The 15,789-nt window shown below is 33.8% G+C and overlaps 2 protein-coding genes across 4 annotated transcripts in view; both read left to right on the top strand.

Moving 5' to 3' along the window:
- Positions 1-15,789, top strand: part of LOC142354679 (uncharacterized) — a 158,625-nt gene that overhangs the window by 130,172 nt on the left and 12,664 nt on the right. For all 3 annotated transcript variants that reach the window (XM_075407038.1, XM_075407037.1, XM_075407039.1), the window contains 6 exons: positions 124-342; positions 5,469-5,586; positions 9,192-9,380; positions 9,806-9,973; positions 10,506-10,647; positions 11,159-11,346. In XM_075407038.1, the coding sequence (XP_075263153.1) occupies positions 124-342; positions 5,469-5,586; positions 9,192-9,380; positions 9,806-9,973; positions 10,506-10,647; positions 11,159-11,346 (1,024 nt within the window). The remainder of the gene's footprint in view (positions 1-123; positions 343-5,468; positions 5,587-9,191; positions 9,381-9,805; positions 9,974-10,505; positions 10,648-11,158; positions 11,347-15,789) is intronic.
- Positions 821-4,655, top strand: LOC142354529 (uncharacterized). Its single transcript, XM_075406851.1, has 2 exons — positions 821-849; positions 4,247-4,655. The coding sequence occupies exon 2, from the start codon at positions 4,248-4,250 to the stop codon at positions 4,653-4,655; it is 408 nt and encodes a 135-aa protein (XP_075262966.1). The 5' UTR covers positions 821-849; position 4,247.

The following is a 15,789-nucleotide window of genomic DNA, read 5'->3' on the forward strand; positions in this document are numbered from 1 at the left end:
AACCGCAGCTGTGATTCTGATGTCTATATCAAGTTTTGGAGGGGAAATTGTGGTGTGTGTTACGTTAAGATTTAAAGAGTGTGTTACGTCTTATTTTAAGTCAATAAGTGGATTAATGTTTAGATTCTCGGAAAGTGGCCAGGAACTGGCTCATTGTGAGGAGAAGCTGGAACTGATTGAGAGAAGTCTGAACTCTACGCAGGACGAGTTGAGCTCTAAGAGTGCTGATCTGAACCGAGAGAGGAATGCGAATCAGAAGTTGACAATTGAGTTGAGGAGTGCGAGGGAGCAGAATGCCACTTATGAACAGGAGCTAAGTGATGCCAGGAATGCCATTGGACGGTTAGTCACATCGTGTTCAGATTTACTCGCGAGTTATATTGATCTCTTTGCTTTCTTTACGGCGACCTTTTGTGTAATTTATCCAATATACGTGTTAAAATGTAGATGAATCCTATAAAAAGTGTAACCATGTGCTGTATAATAGCACTTGAATACTGCTCAAATTATCCATAGAGGTATACGATCGCTGCTTAGCACATCCAGGTGATTTTTCTGACATATGCTGATTGGGCAATACTAAATTTTCTACATTTCATTTCGTACTGTCCTTTTTTGAAACTTGTCAAAATTTTGATATTGATTCATTCCCTTGTGAAGATAAATTAACTCCGAAAACGTTGTTAAATTTTGCTACATGTTAGTTTTGACTGTCATGAATGACTCAATTAACTAATTAATTCTAAGTTTCAATCGATTTTCCTTCAACATGTTAATGGGAGAAGTTTTATGAGATGGTTCTGTTAATTTCAGACTAAACTTGCTTAATTCCACTCGCTCCCTAGCCCGGTTGGTCAATCCATGTTTCTCACATTTCTCCATAAATCTCGGGTTGATTGTTTTACTTGTAGTCATAAAAGATTCCTATATGATGCCGTGCAAATTTTAACGTACTTTTTGATACGGGCAACAGCCCAAGAATTTGATCCTTGAAATAAATTTCTTGAATTGATACTAAAAATTCAGAAAAATAATATGGGCCATTTCAAAAATTATGATCTTTTATGATTACTTAGTTTTTGCTGGATGGTCAACCAGAGATTATGTATCAGTCAATGCAATCTTCTGTTTATAACTGCCTTTAATAACTAGAGAAGTTGTCTTGCCAATTGTACATCAGCGCTTTCAGTTTAGATGTTTCTGTTAAATTTATTGCACAAAATATATTTTGAACCAATTTTATATAATAGTCTATGATAACATATGATTGCTTGAAATATTTGGTAGTAACGTGGCAATTGATTATCTCTTGTCGCTAGGATCGAAAGATCATGAAAACTGAATTTTTTCAATTGAATAAAGATTCATTTCAACATTTGCATTTGCACTTTTGTTCCTTTAATGCACTTAGTTATGTATAAAAACCAAGTATTTGTATGTGTTAAAAAGATCAAATTATGATATACTATGTAACCAAAAAGCTAAGTACAGCATGATTTGTGGTTCTCCAGTATGATGCGCGATTGTGAAATTTTTAAGTGTTCTTCGAGTAAGCTGAAAAATTTGATTCAATTCCAGTTTTCGCCAAGTTGTTCCTGCCAATCCGTGCTACAAAATATTGCACACAGACAACTGAATTTTAAATTGCGATTTAGTCAACATCATGCGTACAAACGTTACCTCTAAAATAACATTTTCGAGGCCAACAGAATCGTCGACAAGATCCAAAAAAGTCAACGATGTGTGTAAAAAGATCTGAGGACCTCACTGGAACGCCTCAGCTTTTTTGTTGTGCTACAAAATAATTTCACGTATACAAGTTTTAAAAATTGTTCACAAAGTTTAAGAAATGTATTAAATATGTCAGTATTTTCGGACAAGCTTTTGCTTATGTTTCGTACAATAGGAAGTGGTCGAAAACTGCATGTTAGATGTTCAAACATACCTGGTGCTTTTATATTATTTAAAAATTTTAAAAATAACAATACGTTACAGAAATGTATTTATCAGGCCTTATTTTCAAATAAGGTAATGCTGTTGCGTGAATGAAATTTGTCAGCATTATTCCTCCTACAAAGCAAGTGGGAGGCGCTGTAATGGCGACCTTCATATTGTCTTGAATTGAAAGCAGTTGAAAGTTTACGAGCAATTGATTATCTCTTGTCGCTAGGATCGAAAGATCATGAAAACTGAATTTTTTCAATTGAATAAAGGTTCATTTCAACATTTGCATTTGCACTTTTGTTCCTTTAATGCACTTAGTTATGTATAAAAACCAAGTATTTGTATGTGTTAAAAAGATCAAATTATGATATACTATGTAACCAAAAATCTAAGTACAGCATGATTTGTGGTTCTCCAGTATGATGCGCGATTGTGAAATTTTTAAGTGTTCTTCGAGTAAGCTGAAAAATTTGATTCAATTCCAGTTTTCGCCAAGTTGTTCCTGCCAATCCGTGCTACAAAATATTGCACACAGACAACTGAATTTTAAATTGCGATTTAGTCAACATCATGCGTACAAACGTTACCTCTAAAATAACATTTTCGAGGCCAACAGAATCGTCGACAAGATCCAAAAAAGTCAACGATGTGTGTAAAAAGATCTGAGGACCTCACTGGAACGCCTCAGTTTTTTTGTTGTGCTACAAAATAATTTCACGTATACAAGTTTTAAAAATTGTTCACAAAGTTTAAGAAATGTATTAAATATGTCAGTATTTTCGGACAAGCTTTTGCTTATGTTTCGTACAATAGGAAGTGGTCGAAAACTGCATGTTAGATGTTCAAACATACCTGGTGCTTTTATATTATTTAAAAATTTTAAAAATAACAATACGTTACAGAAATGTATTTATCAGGCCTTATTTTCAAATAAGGTAATGCTGTTGCGTAAATGAAATTTGTCAGCATTATTCCTCCTACAAAGCAAGTGGGAGGCGCTGTAATGGCGACCTTCATATTGTCTTGAATTGAAAGCAGTTGAAAGTTTACGAGCAATTTTGAAGCACTAGTAAGGAAAACAGACAGTTTCTGAGGAAAACTTAGGAAAATTTGGAACAAAATTGACTCAGATGTGGTATAAAAAATTGCATGAAAACAATTTAAAAAATGACAGTTAGACGTTAGGCTGTTTTTAAAAAATCACATGTATCTTTTTGCTACGATAGTGAGTGACTGAGGGGACTTTTTGCCATCCACCTAACTGTTTGTTAAAAATAACTAATGATATGACTATGAAACTAATGAAAGAGTTACATCAGACTTTGCTGGTTGAAACTCATATGATAGAGCGAAAAAGATTGCACCCGAAAGAATTGTGAAATTTTAAAGTGAAATTAGCACTAATACATTAAAGCTCTCCAGAATAACAAAGCTCGTGAGTTGTACATTTTAAATTTTCAAATTAGCAATGTTTGCAGAGCGAGACTATTGTAGCATTTAAAATTCAGCTAAGATGGGTCAAGCCTTAGCCTCTAAATTCCAAAATAATTTGAATTTAACTCCCATGTATTGTTTTCTCTAAGTTAGCCCTCTAGGTTACTTAAAATCACTTCAAAACTTTCTGCCCTAGCAAATTTACAAAGAAAACGGGCATAAACCAAAACTAGCAAAAGTTAACTTACACCAGCTAACTTCAAGTACATACGCCTACTAAGAAAATTGCATAAAAATGTTCTCTGTCTTACTTACCAACAGAAAGGAGAGTCTTCATTTACAAAAGTAAATTCGAAAACAAATTCTGAAAAATATGCAAAAATTGAGTGGTATAAATACTCCGCAAAGGTAATTAATAGAGATCTAATCTAGTCAGAGAATTATTTTTAAACCTAATCATATGAGAAAAAGCCCGAAAAAGCCATATAGTTAAAACAAATTCATCCCCTAATCGGAAAATAAGCTCTAATTTTAGCTGGGAGTTCCAATTTTCATTAAAAGTTCAAAATCCGTGCAGGTGAGGCAAAGTGAAAACTGCCATTACTTATCAAGATCAATATCTGTTGAATAAACCGTGTATAAAGTCCTAACTTACATATACCCATTATACTTTCATTCTAATTTGAGGTGAATTTCTGAGAAATAACACAAGGTTAGTGCTTTTGCTAATATTTTTTAAGTTTTCTTACTTTTCCTAAGATAGCTTAAGTTACATTGCTACAACAATGTTTTACTTTTTGTTTCGGCTCTATTTGATGGCTGTGATATAGACAGACAACATTTTATCTCTGTTCTTTGACTGGTACAGGATGGACACATTCATAACAGGAGTGTTCCAGTCATTAACTCTGGCTACAAACGCCGCAACTAACAATAATTCCGCCACTGTAACTCATCAACCGGCCCATCCAACAGCAATATCAGCTAACCTCAATCCGGTCTCAGCGCCCGTTGTTAACATACAACAAAGCTCTTCATCAAGTTATGAAACAACATCTCAAATATCATCATCTTCAACGTCCGCTGCCAGAACTACAATGGTCAGATCAAGTGAAAGTGAACATCATCAACAGATGTCTTCAAGAACGTCAGAAGCTGTCGTTTATCACTTAACCGCTAATACTGATGGACCGTTGCAATCTTCCGTTGTCGGTGCCTCGACCTTTGATGGAACGTCATCGCCGTTTATATCTGCCGGCACTCAAACCGAAGAGTGAGAGAATCATCGTACAGAAAGTAGTCTTCATTGTAGTATAATCGAGATTATCACAAAATCATCAGTAGAGTGAAGGAGAGGATGAACTTGGGTTGCATGGGATTCATCTGATTTATGGAAACATAATTTTGTTTTGACAGATATTTTTCATAAACTGAATGCATTTCATCTATAGAAATGAATGACACCACGCCGAGTTGTCAAATAGTTTCCGAAAATTTCCGTTTTGTTTCCATATTGTTATAATAAATTTTCTTGTTCAGTATACATCAGGTTTTTGTATTGAAAGTCATAAGTCAGTGCGTTTGCACCTAAACGGAAGGAGCCATTCATATTCGTAGTCCTGAACAAATCCTTGTAGCTGCAGACCTTTTTCATTTACTTAGAGCTTCTATTTCATCAGTGCAATTTTAGCCTTCTTTCATTAAAGTCTCTTCTGCTATTCTTATTGTATCTCCATCATTTAGAGAATAGAATCTCGTGGAATTGGTTTATAGAAACTATTTGAATATTGCCGAGATTGAGTGTAGAGTACCCGTGCTGGACTGTCTTTGCAACCATATCTAAGAGTCCTAAGAACCATCATTTTCTCAAATTATTGCATACAAAAAGTTCCATGGGCGATCTTGTCATAGCTGACCAGACAAAATGTGCTTCGTCATATGTATATGGTTGACAAGCTTCTATAAACTCCATGTATGGCTAGAATTTGGTTGCTTTGAGCGTCTGATAGGGGTCAACTCTGGTTATTAATGTCATGAGTTCTCTGCTAGAGGGCATTTATGAGTTTCTAAGTATGCATGTTTATGTGTAGGTTGCGAGAGGAGAGTGGAATGGAGAAGCAGAAGAACCAGGAGGCAGCAGCTGAGATTTACAGACAGAGACAACTGGGCAACAAAATGGAGTCTGAACTGGCTGTCAGGGCCACACAGGTACAATCTCACTTTCACAAAAATATTAATCTTAATCAATCACATTACATTTGTGTTTGTATTTGGTGTTTTAAATGCATGAACAGCGGAGAGATATTAAATGAGAACTGATTCATTGTTAGTTCTTTACTTAATACTTAATAAAGCTTGGCTTAACACTTGTGAATTCCGGAAGTGCTGACGAGGAGCTGATTTTTATTCCACTGAAAGTTAATTTGGACAAGGCGGCTCGGTAATGTGCGATGGCACATAAGGTTCCGACCCCGCTCATCCACAATTTTGGCATAATTGTGTACCAAATGAGGAACAGATAAAAAACCCAAAAATTATTTTTTGGGAATCCCAAAAAACCCCCAAGTATTTTTCAAAAAAGTTGTGTATGAACGATAAGATAGCCTCCAAAGCAAATAACTCAGTGGAGTAAAAATTGCATTAGATTGCTGTGATATGCCAATATTAAGAAAGCGAGTCAAGACGAAGAGCAAAATCAAACAACAACAACAAACATTAATTACATCAAAAACTTTGACCGTTTTAAAAAAAAAATTAATATCAAAGTCAACATACCGTCAGATAAACCTAAAACTAAACAAAACAACTTATTAATCACCAGAAAAGATATCGACCAGTCCATAAAAAGGTTTGGTAACAATTAGACAAAAAATAACAAAAACAGTAAAGTTAACAAATTCGCTTATTTTTTTTAAACAATTAACTTCAAAGTATTAGAAAACCATTAGAAATCAAGTAAAAAATCCCATAGGTTTACGATTAACAATGATTCTATAGAAGAGCATTAGGACCTGTCCTTATTCATTTCTTGAAGTGGCTAAAAAGAACAACAAAAAAACAACAAACAAAAATTCAATTGAAACTTGCCAGAAAACGCTGTCAAAACCTTCAAGCCATATTTTGGCCCTCCAAATATATTCGTTTCCGCCTCTTTCAAACACCGATAATGTACTATGTGGCCATTTATTAGTGAGACTAGGTAAAAAGTAGACAAAAAAGAGAAGAGGGCAAAAGTTTATAATAATTTTGATTTTTTTTCGAAACAAAATTATATTCAGTCATGAAAGACATTAATTACCATATGAAATATTTAAATATGGTCGTTTAATCATCCAAAAGAAGCCTTTGAGACCTGCAATTATCCACAATATTTCTTGCGTCTACAAAAAGAATGTCAAATATGACAAAAATCAAATTGATTTACTTTTTTTTCTGAAAAACCGGTGTCGAAGTCAGTAAGTTCATAACGCATTCTTTGAAAAAATAGAATTTGGGACATCAATCCCTTTTGGCACTTTCCCTTGTCACCCATATTGTCATATTTGACCTGTAATTAACGAGATTAGGTACCAAAATGAAATATAAAAAGAGCAAACTTGCGAAGTTAGAAAGTTTTATTTTTAGTTTTGGAAAACGATTGTTTTCAAAGTCGTGAAAGCCATCAGCTATCTACTAATATCAGAATATCGGCTCATCTATTCCTCCATGAAAAGCCAGTGAAATCTATCACTATACAGGAAATTTGATACGACTGAAATGACAGTTAAAGACAAAATTAAAAAATTCATTTAATTTCTTGAAGAAAGAAGTGTCGAGTCCGTTTAGACGATAATCTATATCTTTAAGAATTTTAATATGTTCAATTGTGTTTTATTTTGAACACTAAAAATGTGATATGAGAACTGTCTGTAATGTGATAATATGACTAGAAAACGTGAAAAACTAGCAAATATCTAAAAACAAAAAAACCTGAAATCTAATAGTATCAAAGCCAGGAAACAATAACTTCAGGCTTAAAAACTCAACCGAGACTGAATTTCAAATCAGTAGAATGAAGAAGCATTCTTTCTTTGCTGACATTAAGCTGCAAAATGACCAAATTAAGAAAAAAAATGGAGAAAAAGTTCATTAAGCCATTATTTATTTAAAAATCAAATATTTTTAAAAGTCGAAACGATCATAAACTTTCAAGTAAAAAACTAAATCCATTAGCTTGGGGCTGCTTAGGAAGTCAATTGGACCTATCACTCGTGAGCTTTCATTAGATATGTTCTGTTCTTTATTATTAATTTTTTTTTCAAAAAAAGACCGACTGATTACAATGCGAATTTTTTTTGGATTGTAACAGTCTAAGATTGGCCCAAATCTAGCCCTGTTAATGCTTATCGTCCGTTAGAAACTATTGATTTTTCGAATATTGTAGATATAGATAATTTGTTAAAAACGGAGTGAAGTTAGCAAAAGTTTTAATTACAGAGCACTCTCGGCGGAAGTTGAAGTAGGAATTGCCCATTCTGATTCTACAAAGGTTGTATTAGTGTTGTTTGGGGGTGTAGTGCCGGCAAATTTAATCAAAGTGGAGTAAAGTAGCTTATTTCGTGCTTTTTTTGATGAGAAAGGCTGAATTTTGAAATATTGATCCAGAGTTTTTGACCAAAAAAATTAAATCAGAATAATCAACAATGGTTGTTTGTCTTGAAAAACAAAATCAACGACACTATTCTTAAAAATTTCAACAAATGTTAACAAAATTGACGAAAATTAAGGCAAAAATTTCCGAAAATTTGAATAAAAAGAAAGTGAATTCACTCTAGTTTTCTCAGAAGTTTAAACCTCGATAACTCCCTGTAGAAAACGAAAATTAAAAAACTCTTTTTAATTCCATATTCTACGCTGAACGAGCTTTCTAATGATACCAGTCTCAACTCTCTGCGATTGATGTATCGACCGGCGAAAATTGTCTGAAAAAAAACCATTTGAGTATATAGAGTTCCTCCCCCTGAAGAGGGTCGGAAAAAATATTGGGTAAATAAAGGGTAAAATATAGAGGGCTTTGACATTAAATATGATACAAGAGCAGCCGCAGTGCTAATTTAAAGAAGGAAGGTAGTTAACAGTTAAGTGAGCTCATTTTGATAAATACCAACAGCTACGATCGGCACCAAAGTTTTGGTGTTAGAACCAAAATAACAAATAATAAAACGTCCAATGTGCCAAAAGATCCGTGGTTTACCTAATGTTTTATGCTAGAAATCGAAAAAGAGGCTCGCTCGCGTGTATGTGATTTCGTACAGCAAACTCCAATCTAGCTTGCAATCAAATGGAAAAACTGAAAGTTGACGTCGCCTTGGGCATTTACATAGAAAGGGCGGATAATAAATAAAATATTTGAATCAAAAAATGTTTTTTTTTTTAAATAGAAAGTGTCTATTTTCGCGACAGTTTTGCCATCAAAGAGCAACTTCGTAATTCATGAAAAGTTTTTATTACTGTTTAAAATTAATAGTCTTCTACAAAGCAAAATAAAGACGTAACAGAAGAACGTTTTAAAAAAAATTGCAATGACTTGATTACTGATAGCAAATACATAACCGAGTAACATCGGTCGAATTGCTCTCAAACGACCGGCGAGCGGTTGGCTTCGTCAGTAGCTAGCACGGTTTAGTGAGACTAGCTTTAGCTTGATTCGACTCTGCAACTTTTAGTTTTCTTTCCAGTGAAAAATGGTCAGGAATACTTCAGCGCTGATTGACACTTTCAGTACTGAGTCTTGCCTGGTCATCAGTGAAGTTATAGAGGTCGTATATTTTCAGAATGCGAATCTGGGAGAGAAGATTGGAACTCTTGAGAATGGAGTGAAGGCGCTTCAGGAGGAGTTGACAAGAGAGAGGAGTAAGTTCCAACAGTGCAACAATGAACTGCTAGAGGTCAGACACTCCTGCTCAAATGTGGAGAGGGACTTCGCACAGAGTGAAAAGACACTCAAAGATACACAGAACCAGGTATTCACATCACACTCACCTGTAATGTTTCATTGGCCCAACCTGAACAGTGTTTTTTCAACTAGAATTAATTGCGCATTTTCAAACTGACCTCATTTTTGGTACTTTTGATGCGAACACAGTTTTCTCAAGGTTTCTTTTTAAATTTATTGTCAGTGATATTCTTATCTTATTCTACTGGTTAAAAAAGTTACTCTGAAACTGTTGCAAACTTGATATATGCAATTCAGCACTTGACATCATCAACTCATCATCAATCTTTTAGTTCTTTGCACGTTACTTTATTAGACACCTCTACCTGAAAGTTGCGTTTTTCTCTGAACTTTGATCTTGAGAGCTGTTTACTTCTCGTTAATTATAGCGCCATCAACATCATGATCATAGCTTAATGATGGAAAATGAGGATAGTTTTGTATGGTTTTCAGCTGACCAAGGCAGAGGCCTCTATTGCTCACTTGAAGGAGGAGTTGATAGACAGTCATAACAAAGTGAGTATGTTGAAAGAGAGTCTAACAGAGACACAGGGACAGATCAAGACTGCTCACGCCGGACTAGATGCTGCAGACAGGGACAAGAGGAAACACATGGACGAGGTCAGTATCTGTAATAACGTGTGACCATGTTGAGGATTCAGGATGTGATTTTGTAAATCATTGTTGTAGTTTTGTTAACATTGAAATTATTGAATTGCACTTGGAATGTTGATGCATGTAATAAAATAGCTATGAGCAATGTTCTTTGATGGTTTAACCAAATTTTTGCAGTCAATCTTGATTAGCGGAAAACTGTTATGAATAGTTTTTTTCTGAACAAGTAAACTAAAATTATAACCAAAACACTAAAAAAAGAGACCAAAAAAGACATAATTGGAATAATAACAAATTTAGAAGATACAAATCGTGCAAGCATTTATTAATTCTGACAGTGGAGACATCGAAAAATTCAAAGTAATTTTTTCTGTCAAGTTTGGTTGCCATCATTTAATCGCACATGAAAAACTCAGAGCAGATAGTGATGAATTCTCAGCAGATGAAACTGCATTGTGATTTATATTTAAAACCGTTCAATAATTAGCCTGAAAATCTTCATATCTTCGGATGAAAGTAGGAATGTTTTTCTTTTCAGGTGAACAAGTACGAGGATGCGTTGACAGATGCCAGGACCAAGTTGGCAGCTAGTGAGGAAGAGGTCAGACAGTTGTCTAATGAGGTCAACGAGGACAAGCAGATGATACACGAACTGCAAATGGAGGTCAACACTCTAAAAGGTCAGAACACTAGTAACGGCAATCCATTCAATTCTCCAACTATTTCTTGTCTTTCAAAATTAAGTAACCTAAATTGTTAACCTCAGAGTGCGGCTTCGCTATTACTTTGCAAATTACTTCTTAATTCATTACAAAAAAAAACGATGAAAACTATCCATGGTGGTATATTAGCAGATTCAGAGCTGAAAGACTATCGTTTACCCCCTACCCCCCCCCCCCCCCTCAGCATATACCATTTAATATTAATATAGATATTCGGTTAGATTAGCAGCAAATTTTTGTAACAGGCAAGCCAAATCTTGAAATTTCAAATTTAATTGTTCGAAAAAACTTGCTTTCGTCTATCCACAAAGTGCATTCTTTCAACATAAATTATTGAATACTTTTACAATAAGAACCTGCAGATCTCTGATTGTAAAACTTATAGAACAGTATTTGCAAAACTTCTTTTTCGAGTTTCTGACTTTTGCTGTGTGACGTTTCATTGTTCATGGGATTATTTATGTGTCAGGTAACAATAAAGAGACAATGGCACAACTGAACGAGAGGTCCTCCCAGAACAGCCAGTTGAGGACAGACGTGTCGAGATTGACCCAGAACAATGAGAATCTGCAGAATGAAGTGAGGGCGACAGAGGACAAACTGAGAGTGGTGAAACAGGAGTTGAAACAGACACAGGAGAACTTCAGAGCCACACAGGTACATCACGCGATTTTTAAGTCAAGAAATAATACCGTTTTGTTGAAACATGAATGAATACCGTAAAATGATTGGTTGTGGAGTCAGATATAGGGTGGGTGTGCCAATTCTTAAAATTGGCACAGGGTGTGCCATCAGAGTTCCAACACAGCACAGATCGGAGACTGGCAGTTTCTATGAATCAGCTCTTATTAACGTTTGGTGGGTATTCTGGGAGCTTAATGCATTAACTCAGTCTAGCTCGTGTGATGCTTTAAAATGTATCATTTTTAGATTGAGTTTGATAGTAGAACCAATCTGTCGTGGTCGGTAACAATGGTCGAAAGAATTTAATACGTTTAATTGTTCCGACCCCTGTTGAGGGGGGAGGAACTATATACTCAACTGGGTTTTTTTTTGTTCAGTCAATTTTGGCCGATCGATATATTAATCGTAGAGAGTTGAGACTGGTATCATTAGAAAGCTTGTCCAGCGTAGAATATCGAATTAAAAAGATTTTTTTTAAATTTCGTTATTTACAGGGAGTTATCGAGGTTTAAATTTCGAGAAAATAGAGTGAATTCCGGTGAGATTTTATTCACATTTTGCGGAATTTTTGACTGAAACTTCGGCAATTTTGCTAAAATTTGTTAGTTTTTTCAAAAAGTGTTGTTGATTTTTATTTGTAAGGACAAAATTAATATTTCAGGCTATTTCTAATTTTTTTGTCATTATTTCTGGCTAAAAATCTGGTGTTCTCAATAGAATTTACCAATTGTTTAATTGTTCCGACCCCTCTTGAGGGGGGAGGAACTATATACTCAACTGGGTTTTTTTTGTTCAGTCAATTTTGGCCGATCGATATATTAATCGTAGAGAGTTGAGGCTATTTTCTTTGAATTTTTTGTCACAAATTCCGGCTAAAAATTTCACAATATTCAGACTTTTTCATCAAGAACAGCACGAAATAAGTTTCTTTAGTCCACTCTGATTAAATTTGCAGGAAGTGCACACCCAAACACCACAAACACAATGTTTTTAGACTGAAAAGGAGGCTAATTCCTATTCAACTTCCGTTGAGAGTGCTCTGCAAATAATACTGCCGTTTTTTTGCTAACTTTAATCGTTGATTATCAAAAACCCAGCATTTACTTTTGATTTTTTAACAAATAAAATATCTATATCAATGACATTCCAAAAATTAATTATTCCTAATGGACAATCAACATTAGCAAAACTAGTTCTGTACCAATTTTGTGCCGTTACAATCCAAAAATGATTCGGATTGTCATCAGTCGGTTTTTTATAAAAAAAAATTCGATCTTTTTTATATTAATTAAATAACACAACATTTCAAATCAAAGCTCGCTAGTGATAGGTCCTATTGGTTTCCTAATTAGCTCCAAATTAGTGTATCTAGAGTTTTTCTTGAAAGCTTATGGTCGTTTTGACTTTCAAAAAATATTTGATTTTTAAATAAATAATGGCTTATTGAAATTTGCCTCCGTTTTTCTCTTAATTTGGTCAACTGTAGCTTAGTGTTATCAATGAAAGAATGCTTTTTATTTCTACTGAATTCAAATTCAGTCTTCATTGCGGTTTTACGTCTTAGGTTATGGTTTTCTGGCTTTGATACTACTAGATTTCACTTTTTCTTTTTTAGATATCTGCCTATTTTTCAGGTTTTTTAGTTTTCTCATATTATCAAGTTATTCACTATTCATTTATCACATTATTGGCGTTCACAATACAACCTAATTGATAATGCTAAAATCCTTAAAGATATAGAGAATGGTGTTAACGGCTTAGACACTACTTTGTCGAAGAATTCAATTGAGTTTTTTGATTTTGTCTTTTACTGTCGTTTTTACTCAGTCTTTTTTGTCGTATGTAATTTCCTGTACAATGCACGGTTTCAATGGCTTTTCGTGGAAGAATAGATGAGCCGATATTCTGATATTAGAAGATAGATAATGGCTTTCATGACTTTGAAAACAATTGTTTTCCAAAATGAAAAAAAAATAACATTTCAACTTGTTCCTTATATTGTCTGTTTGTTCCTTATATTTTCTGTTTGTTCCTTATATTTTCTTATATTGTCTGTTTGTTACCTGGTCTCGTTAATTAAAGGTTAGAAATAACATTATTTTTGTCAAGGGAATGTGTCAAAAGGGATTGGTGTCACAAAATCTAATGTTTTTAAAGAATTCGTTTTGAATTTAATGACTTCGACACGGGTTTTTCACAAAAAAAAGTAAATTAATTTTTGATTTTTGGCATATTTGACGTTCTTTTTGTAGACGTAAGACATGTTCTCGATAATTGCAGGTCTCGAGGGCTTCCTTTGGAAAAATAAACGAACCTATTGAATTTTTTCATTTTGTTATTAATGGCTTTCATGTCTTTGGAAATAAATTTTTTTCGATAAAAACAAGTTTTACATAATCTTGCTTTTTTTCTTTTTGGTCTAATTGTTACCTAGTTTCATTAAGGAGAGGTCACACAATACATTCCAAGGAAAGGTGTCAAAAGGGATTGGTGTCAAAAAACCTAAATTTCTAAGAGAATTGGTTATGACTGTACTGGCTTCCAAACGGGTTTTTCACAAAAAAAAATAAATGAATTTTTGATTTTTGTCATATTTGACGTTCTTTTTGTAGAGGTAAGATATATTCTGGATAATTGGAGCTTTCAAGGGCTTCCTTTGGAAGAATGGACGAACCTATTCAACTTTTTCATTTTGTAATTAATGGCTTTCATGTCTTTGGAAATAAAATTTTTTCGATGAAAACAAGTTTTACATAATCTTGCTTTTTTTCTTTTTGGTCTAATTGTTACCTAGTTTAATTAATGAGAGGTCACATAATACATTCCAAGGGAAGGCGTCAAAAGGGATTGGTGTCACAAAACCTAATGTTTTAAGAGAATTCGTTATGACTGTACTGGCTTCCAAACGGGTTTTTCACAAAAAAAGTAAATGAATTTTTGATTTTTGGTCATATTTGACGTTCTTTTTGTAGAGGTAAGACATATTCTGGATAATTGAAGCACTCAAGGTCTTCCTTTGGAAGAATGGACGAAACTATTCAACTTTTTCATTTTGTAATTAATGGCTTTCATGTCTTTGGAAATAAATTTTTTTCGAAAGAAAACAAGTATTACATAATTTTGCATTTTTATCTTTTTTGTCTAATTGTTGCTTATTTTCATTAATGAGCGGCCACATAATACAGTCTCGGTGTTCTCCTAAGATGCAATCGATTATATTTGGGGGGTCAAAGTATGGCTTTACAGCTTCCAAAGCATTTTCTGGCAAGTTTTAATTGATTTTTAGTTTGTTGTCTATTTGTTGTTCTTTTTGTAACTGCATAAAAAATTGAATACCAAGAGTTCTTGATTCCTTTCTGTAGAAGCATTAGTAATTTTAAACGTATGGGATATCTTAGTTGATTCCTTATGGTTTTGCATTACTTTGAAATCAATTGTTTTTTTTTTAAAATTCAGCGAATTTTCTAACTTTAAAGTTTCTGTTCTTTTTTTTTCTAATTGTTACCAAGCTCTATTATGAACTGGTGAATAACCATTTTTTTCTGGTGAAATGCAATTTTTTTTCAGTTTTATCTGACGCGATTTTGACTTTGTTATTAAATTTTGTTTTTTGAAACGGACATATATTTTTTGATGTAATTAATGTTTGTTGTTGTTGTTTGATTTTGCCGTTCGTCTTCGCTCGCTTTCTTAATATTGGTATATCTCATCAATCTAATGCATCTTTTTTTACTCCACTGAGTTATTTGCTTTGGAGGCTATCTTTTCGTTTCATACACCAGTTTTTTTTGAAAAATACTTGAATTTTTTGTGTTTTTCTATCTGTTCCTCATTTGGTAGACAATTATGCCAAAATTGTGGATGAGCGGGGTCGGAACCTTATGTGCAATCGCAAATTACCGAGCCGCCTTGTTTTAAGTTATAATTGAACCTCAAAATATACAAAATTAATTCGTATTTATAGTACTCATCTATGCGAAAAAATAGAGAAAATTTAGATTAGCCTAATTTTACTTAATTGGCATGTGAATACTTGTTTCTAAATCCAACTTCATTTTCTATTTTCGATGGGAGTTGACTTCATCAGTTCGGGATTGCTATAGGTGGGAGGATTTAACCTCTGACATCTGATTGATTGGTCAAACGAGATAATGATCGCGCCGAGACAAAATTTGAATTAGAACCGAGTTTAGTTTTGTGTCTAAGTTTCTTGATGTTCTTTTAAAACCATGGCCCAATCCTCCAGTTGTGTGAGATCATAAATTGATGGCCGAGAAACTCAGAGTGTTTGAACAATGTCGCGATAGTAGAGCTTTTAAATATCCAGATAGAATGGTAATTAAGAATTTTTCTTTAACCAGATTAAACATGAAAGCAGTGGTGTAATATAACGATCCACCGTAATATAACACATTA

This window comes from Convolutriloba macropyga, chromosome 15, assembly GCF_964194025.1.
Source record: "Convolutriloba macropyga chromosome 15, txConMacr16.3, whole genome shotgun sequence".
NCBI classification, from domain to species: domain Eukaryota; kingdom Metazoa; phylum Xenacoelomorpha; order Acoela; family Convolutidae; genus Convolutriloba; species Convolutriloba macropyga.